This window comes from Coregonus clupeaformis, chromosome 24 (assembly GCF_020615455.1).
Source record: "Coregonus clupeaformis isolate EN_2021a chromosome 24, ASM2061545v1, whole genome shotgun sequence".
Classification (NCBI taxonomy): Eukaryota; Metazoa; Chordata; class Actinopteri; order Salmoniformes; family Salmonidae; genus Coregonus; species Coregonus clupeaformis.
In genome coordinates this window covers 49,037,075-49,044,416 of record NC_059215.1, presented here as the reverse complement: position 1 = coordinate 49,044,416, position 7,342 = coordinate 49,037,075, and the positions used below count along the sequence as shown (strand labels likewise).

Sequence of the window (7,342 nt, the reverse complement as noted above, 5' to 3'; positions counted from 1 at the left end):
CTGTGATTCACCTGCTAGAGCAGTAGGACTAACACAGGGGGGCCGGCCCTGGAGGGGAGGGGCCATAGGTACTGGGGTCAAAAGGTATGCTATTAATCAGCAACAACTTCTGAACAGATCCTGTTAGCTCAACAGATCATCAACAGCTCCTGAAAGGTGTGTGTGTGTGTGTGTGTGTGTGTGTGAGAAAACACACACAGGCGATCATCACGCAGACGTCTCTCCTAGTCTCCTCGGCGCTAACAATCAGCAAAGAGGTGTTCGGTTCCCTTTTTTTTCTGTCACAATTCAAAGTGATAAACAATTCCTTTTTGGAAACACAACAGACGGGGTAGTCAGAACAGTTCTCTCTCTCTTCAATTCATTTCCACGGCAGAAACAGGTTTCCCTCAAATGAACATTTATTGATATTCGGAGGACAAATAAGTGCGTAAATGCACTTTTTCTCTGAGTGTGTTAAACAGCTTGGCAGTAAGCGCAGTGTGGGAAGAGGATGTTCCCTTTCTTGTCTTCCCAATGAAATCAGGTACATAGCACAAAGCAAGAGGGTCATATTATTCCACTTAAAACAGAACACAAAAGAAGACAACTTAAAAGCTGCTTTCTCAGTGAAAATGCACAAATACTACCGTAAGTAGTTTCCTTCTCTTCAGAGTTGCCTGTGAGGTTTGAGCCATAGGAAGTCCACAGTTGAGGCGGTGAACTTTGAGACAAATACAGTTTTTCCAACAGATAAACCAAAACCAACCTCATCTTAAAACTACAACTCAGTTTAGTTTTTTTAAAAGAAACAGCCATAAAATGGTACCAACAGTCGGCTATTAGGTTTTACAAATCTAACTGTTGTCTGCTGGCCGCAAATGGGAAAACATTGTGGTTAAAAATACTACAAAATAATAGCACAACTTATCAAACTTACAATTTAAGTTTTCCACCAAAAAACTAAATGATCAGTTTCTCCAAATGTTGAATACCCTTTCAACTTATTGATTATCAGGATTACCGTAAATCATTTGTTAGCAATTATTACCATTAAAATACTGTCATATTCAGACAAACTTGGCAACAAACATTGGTATATTAATTGAATGAAACCGGACCAACAAATGTCAACAACAACAAAAGCTTAAGTCTGTTTTTATCTCTAGTGTAATTTTACCACACATTATAGGTCAAAGGTTATAGGTCACAAGTTACTACCAATGGTCAAGTGGTGCTAAAGAAAATGTACACAATAAAATCTACCCTTAGCATCTCTCTTAGTGGGCTCGTTGTTTGTCGCGTCATTGCAATGATGGGCCCATCTACAGTATATTAGCTGGGCAAAAATCACTTCTATATTCCTCGTTCAGCCTCTCAATACACCCCAAGTATTACTGGTGAGTAGCTTAAACATTAAAACACATTTGGAAACCAATTGAATACACTATACTCACACCACAGCCAAGTTAGGTTGAGTTTACACTCAGAAACTAAACCCCATTGTCTCTACCCATTGTGTAGTGTCATGAACCATTACTTGACCATACAGGTGTAGGCTAACCTAACAAATTATACAGGCTGAAACACCAGGTGTAACCTAACCAGTTATACAGGCTGAAACAACAGGTGTAACCTAACCAGTTATACAGGCTGAAACAACAGGTGTAACCTAACCAGTTAAACAGGGTGAAACACCAGGTGTAACCTAACCAGTTATACAGGCTGAAACAACAGGTGTAACCTAACCAGTTATACAGGCTGAAACACCAGGTGTAACCTAACCAGTTATACAGGCTGAAACAACAGGTGTAACCTAACCAGTTATACAGGCTGAAACAACAGGTGTAACCTAACCAGTTAAACAGGGTGAAACCCCAGGTGTAACCTAACCAGTTATACAGGCTGAAACACCAGGTGTAACCTAACCAGTTATACAGGCTGAAACACCAGGTGTAACCTAACCAGTTATACAGGCTGAAACACCAGGTGTAACCTAACCAGTTACACAGGCTGAAACACCAGGTGTAACCTAACCAGTTATACACATCCAACCAGTTATACAGGCTAAAACACCAGGTGTAACCTAACCAGTTATACAGGGTAAAACACCAGGTGTAACCTAACCAGTTATACAGGCTGAAACACCAGGTGTAACCTAACCAGTTATACAGGGTAAAACCCCAGGTGTAACCTAACCAGTTATACAGGCTGAAACACCAGGTGTAACCTAACCAGTTATACAGGCTGAAACAACAGGTGTAACCTAACCAGTTAAACAGGGTGAAACACCAGGTGTAACCTAACCAGTTATACAGGCTGAAACCCCAGGTGTAACTAAACAGAACCCAGGTGTAACCTAACCAGTTATACAGGGTAAAACCCCAGGTGTAACCTAACCAGTTACACAGGGTAAAACTCCAGGTGTAACCTAACCAGTTATACAGGCTGAAACACCAGGTGTAACCTAACCAGTTATACAGGCTGAAACACCAGGTGTAACCTAACCAGTTATACAGGCTGAAACACCAGGTGTAACCTAACCAGTTATACAGGGTAAAACACCAGGTGTAACCTAACCAGTTATACAGGCTGAAACACCAGGTGTAACCTAACCAGTTATACAGGCTGAAACAACAGGTGTAACCTAACCAGTTAAACAGGGTAAAACACCAGGTGTAACCTAACCAGTTATACAGGGTAAAACACCAGGTGTAACCTAACCAGTTATACAGGCTGAAACACCAGGTGTAACCTAACCAGTTATACAGGCTGAAACACCAGATAGCCTACTGTGCATGGGGACATTCCGATTCCTAGGTTTGGACCATTTTCATGTATTACAGAAAGACAGGCAGTCAATTTCGGCAAGTAATTACATATCCCAACATTATTGTCCCCAATACTTTTTTTGGTGAGAAATGCAAATGGCGTGATTTCTATCCTCACCATACCAAAGATGTCAAACATCTTTCAAAATGTGTGATTTAGAATAAACAAAGGTTTGGCCAACAGCTTCATCATTCAGGACTTTTACAAAGGGCCTTGAGGTGAAAATATATATCATTAACCATAAATGATAATAAATAAACTGATTGTAATTAAGCATAACACAGCCTAATCTACAGTGCCTTCAGAAAGTATTCACACTTCTAGACTTTTTCCACATTTTGTTGTTACAGCCTGAATTTAAAATGGATTAAATTGAGATTTTTATCACTGGCCTACACACAATACCCAATAACGTCAACGTGGAATTATGTTTTTTGACATTTTTACAAATGAATTAAAAATGAACATCTGAAATGTCTTGATTCAATAAGTATTCAACCCCTTTGTTATGGCAAGCCTAAATACGTTCAGGAGTAAAAATGTGCTTAACAAGTCACATAAGTTGCATGGACTCACTCTGTGAGCAATAATAGTGTTTAACATGTTTTAGTGACCGAGGATGGATCAACAACATTGTAGTTAACAACATTGTAATTACTCCACAATACCAGCCTAATTGACAGAGTGAAAAGAGCATAATACATGATCAAATGTTGCACAATCCAGGAGTGGAAAGCGCTTAGAGACTTACCCAGAAAGACTCACAGCTGTAATCGCTGCCAAAGGTACTTAGAAACAAAGTATTGACTCAGGGGTGTGAATACTTAAGTAAATGAAATCATTCTGTATTTAATTTTCAATTAATTTGCCAAAATGTCTAAAAACATGTTTTGACTTTGTCATTATGGGGTAGACGGGTGAAGAAACTCATATTTCATCTATTTTAAATTCAGGCTGAAACACAACGACATGTGGAAGAAGTCGAAGGGTGTGAATCCTTTCTGAAGGCCCTGTATATAATACGATCAAACACTAAACACTGGACCAAATGTTGGGAGTGGAGTCTCAACTTCTCACATATAGCCGGGGGGTTGGTTCAAGTTTTCCTAAATGAAAATGAAAAAAAGGGTCCCATTTTAACCTCATTTCAAGTTAAGATTTTCACTTTAATTCTAGAATGTGCCCCCTTTTATAATACTGCATACGTTGTTTAGAAATTAGCACACCCTTAACAAAACAGGGGTTCCGAAATGTGCCTACACATTTGTTGACTTTCAAGACGGCATTTCATATTTATTTTGATGGAACAAATAGTGACACAGCCTATCCCCCCCCCATCATACCCCTACCCTCTAGTAGTACCCCATGGAGTAGAACTCCACACTCAGCATGCAATAGTAGTTAATGACATCTTTTTTCTTTTGTACAATATCATTGATGTCCCGTTTTCCTGCATCCTCTCTCTGATTGTAGTTATGATGGCCCCCGCACTACGACCATCACCAGATAGTCCTCGTCCGTTTTGGCCAGAGCTTTAGCCGAGGCATCAACGAACTGCTGGGAGAACTCACAGGGAGGGAACGCGTGGAGAACACCCTGGTGATCCTTATCCCGGCTGCCTCCAACCGGCAGGCTGATGACTCCGGCTGCCTGCTTCTGTTTCAGGTAGGACACCAGATTGCGGAGAGGACGCTGGGTCGAAGCTGCAGGGTCCGTCGACGACACCTCCTCGCCACCGGGACCAGGAACTGCCAGGAGGACCGCGTAGCCGCCGGGGCCGGCCGCTTTGATGCGTCTGGAGACCTCATCGAGCTTGGGCTGGTCGAGGCGGAGACGCTGGGTGATCTTGAGTTCTCCCACCTGTCTCCCCGTGGGGCCGTCGACGAGGAGGTCCTTGGCCACGCCCTGGTGGCCCTCCAGGAGGTGCATGTTGGCGGGGAAGTTGCTGTTCTTCAGGAGCAACATGCCGTGCCAGGCCAGGCTCAGCTTGGATGACTGACTGCCTTTAGAGCCGCCCTGGTCTGAGGAGCGATCCCTCTTAGCTCCGGGTCCTCTGCTGCTGCTGTCGCCGGCTTTACGTTTCCGCTCCCCTGCTGAAGATGCGAGGCCACTGCTGGAGGCCCCTCTCTCGGCGAGATTCCCCTGGTTCTTCAGTCTCCTGTCCCCTCCGCCAGGACGCTCCAGACTGGGGCGGCGGTCTCGTCCAGGGGAGGGTCTGTCGTCGCCGCGAGGGGGGCGCTCTGAGTCACTGAAACGGCCTCCGTCAGGGCTACCGTCTGGGGATGGGCCACCTCTGCGCCGGCGTGCCGTGCGGTCGGTGCTGTCAGGAGAGACGTCAAGATGGCGACCATCGTCCATGAGGCGTCGTTTACGCCCCAGGTCGCCGCCGCGCCCCACCAGCTCTCGCTCCAGAGACCAGGGCTCCCTCCCCCCCATCCGCCGGTCCCGTTGCAGGTGGTCCGGCGGCTCAAAGGCCCCGGGACGTACCCGTTCACGCATAGCCGGGTTGGGGGGCCATTCAGCCCCGGGGAAGCCCAGCTCTCTCTCTCTGAAGTGGAGCGGCGGTGGAGTCCTTTCTCTGTCCCTCAGGGGCTCAGCTGTGGCGCGGTGGATGAAAGACTCTGCCACCATGTCGAAGGGAGGTAGAGGAAGAGGCTGAAGGAACTGCTGCTGGTAGTGGTGCTCTGTGTCTGCAAAGTCCACCCTGAGTCTCCTCTCGGGCCCCCCCAGAGGGAAGCCACGCATGTGCGTGCACGCAGCCTGAGCAGCGTCAAGGCTCTCGTACTGGATATAGGCCCAGGTGTCCCCCTTTCTGTAGTCAATGGTCCTTATTGTACCAAAGCGGTCAAACTCTCTGGCCAGTGCTGCTAGGGGGACCCAGGGTCCGAGCCCGCCCACCCATAGGCGTGTGGTGGGGGTGGCCTTACCATAGCCAATCTTTATGGGGTTGCGGCCCACTATCTTCCCAGACATGGTGAGTTTGGCGCGGTGGGCCATGTCGAGATTCTCAAACTTCAGAAATCCATATGTGCTGGTCTGTCCCCGTGTGGGCTTTATATCCACCTCTGTTATCACCCCAAACCTGTCAAACGCCCTCCTTAGGTCCGTCTCTGTGACTGTGATGTCCAAGTTGCCCAGAAACAGCGTCCTGTTAGCTCTTTGGTCATCCTCGGGAGAGATAAAATCCTCCTCGCGGAAAGCAGCAGCTCTCTCTGCAATGAAAGCTGGACCTGGGCGCGACCTGGCTTCAAACAGGGCAAACTCCCTCTCCCGCTCTAGGTCTCTGGGCAAAGGGGGAAGTGGGGGAGGAGGGAGGCGCCCAAGGGCCAGCTGCTGTAGTCTGTAGTCTCTGTATCCAAGCCCCGATGGGGAGAGGGGTCTCTGGGTGTGAAGGTGTCTGTGACCTGGGGCTCCAACATAGGGGTCTCTGTCAACTCTCTCAACTGGAGAGCGACTTCTCCGTCTGTTGATGTACACTGCGTCGATTTTCAGAGGACGGTCGTAAAGTACTAACCTGCCCCGGGCGTGTTTAGCTGCTCTTGCATCCTCGGGCTTTCTGAAGTTGACAAACGCGATTCTCTCGTCGTTGCTGCGGCTTATTTTGACACTCACGTCACCGAATTTTTTGAATTCGTGAAAAAGTCCGTCTTCTATGTCTTCGTCGCTCAACTGAGTTCCCAGTTCACTGATTTTAAGAGTTTTGTACTCACTCTCGTTGTTGTTGGGGGGAGGCAGAGCACGCTCGCCGCGAGAATTACTAGTCCTTGCCGTGGCTAAATCGAGAGTCAAGCCCAGGTTGTGGTTCTTACCGATAGCACTAGCAACAGCACCGGGATAGCTATGGTTACTCACGCCGGATCTACTGGAAACATGCCCGTCAAAATCCCTGTCTCTCTTTTCGCCCAACAAACTCCTTCTCGTAGATCCTGCGTCACTTTTAGTCGAGCTATTTCCATTATTGCTCCCACTGGAAACCGAGATAGCCCCCATTTTCTTGCTGGGCGGATGGCCTCCTCCCCTATCTCGGATATCATCCAAAGCCCGAGAGCGCTTTTTAATCGGCGACCTTTCTTTGCCTTTCATTACAGTCCACCTCGCGAACCCTTACAACGGTGAAGGTTTGTCGCCAACGATGTTATTTCTGTATTTTCTGGCAGTAAATCGCTTAAAAGGCGAACTCCGATTAGCACTGACCCTGCGGCAAAACAACAACATCCGCCATTTTGTCTGGAATACTGTCATAGCCCGCCCCTTCGAGCTGATTGGATGAAAGAGTGGGTGGAAAAAACAACTACAAGTTTACAGTGGATGTCAGTCAAATCTGAAATTACAGAAACTGGGGCATTATTTATTTTGGGTTACAGCATTGCGTTTTATATTTTGTTATCCACTTTATTCAAATAACTGGTTGCTCATATAAAATGAACAACAAATGATTTGCCCTGAACCTTAGGGTGTTTTCACACTTGGTCCGTTTCAGACAATTTTTGTGAACTCAGTGCGGTTCGCTTAATTTTTTGTGCAGTGTGAA

General features: G+C 46.6%; 2 protein-coding genes across 2 annotated transcripts; both read right to left on the bottom strand.

The window, feature by feature from the left end:
• Nucleotides 1-383: 383 nt before the first annotated feature.
• LOC121537973 lies at nucleotides 384-2,949 on the bottom strand. The gene is made up of 4 exons (XM_045206925.1): nucleotides 2,929-2,949; nucleotides 2,332-2,768; nucleotides 2,059-2,130; nucleotides 384-2,004 (listed from the first exon to the last, which is right to left on the bottom strand). The coding sequence occupies exons 1-4, from the start codon at nucleotides 2,947-2,949 to the stop codon at nucleotides 1,539-1,541; spliced, it is 996 nt and encodes a 331-aa protein (XP_045062860.1). The 3' UTR covers nucleotides 384-1,538.
• A 703-nt stretch (nucleotides 2,950-3,652) lies between these two features.
• On the bottom strand, nucleotides 3,653-7,026 carry LOC121537711 (RNA-binding protein 15-like). Its single transcript, XM_041845313.2, has one exon. It carries the CDS (start codon nucleotides 6,892-6,894, stop codon nucleotides 4,285-4,287), a length of 2,610 nt encoding a protein of 869 aa, XP_041701247.1. The 5' UTR covers nucleotides 6,895-7,026; the 3' UTR covers nucleotides 3,653-4,284.
• Nucleotides 7,027-7,342: the final 316 nt, after the last annotated feature.

Excerpts from the sequence above, each read along its gene's own strand:
- LOC121537711 (XM_041845313.2), bottom strand. The coding sequence starts at position 6,894 with ATGAAAGGCAAAGAAAGGTCGCCGATTAAAAAGCGCTCTCGGGCTTTG.
- LOC121537973 (XM_045206925.1), bottom strand. The coding sequence starts at position 2,949 with ATGTTTGACATCTTTGGTATG. Across the intron at positions 2,131-2,331 it reads TATAACTGGTTAGGTTACAC|CTGGTGTTTCAGCCTGTATA; the intron begins CTGGGTTCTGTT and ends GTTAGGTTACAC. Across the intron at positions 2,005-2,058 it reads TATAACTGGTTAGGTTACAC|CTGGTGTTTCAGCCTGTGTA; the intron begins CTGGTGTTTTAG and ends GTTAGGTTACAC.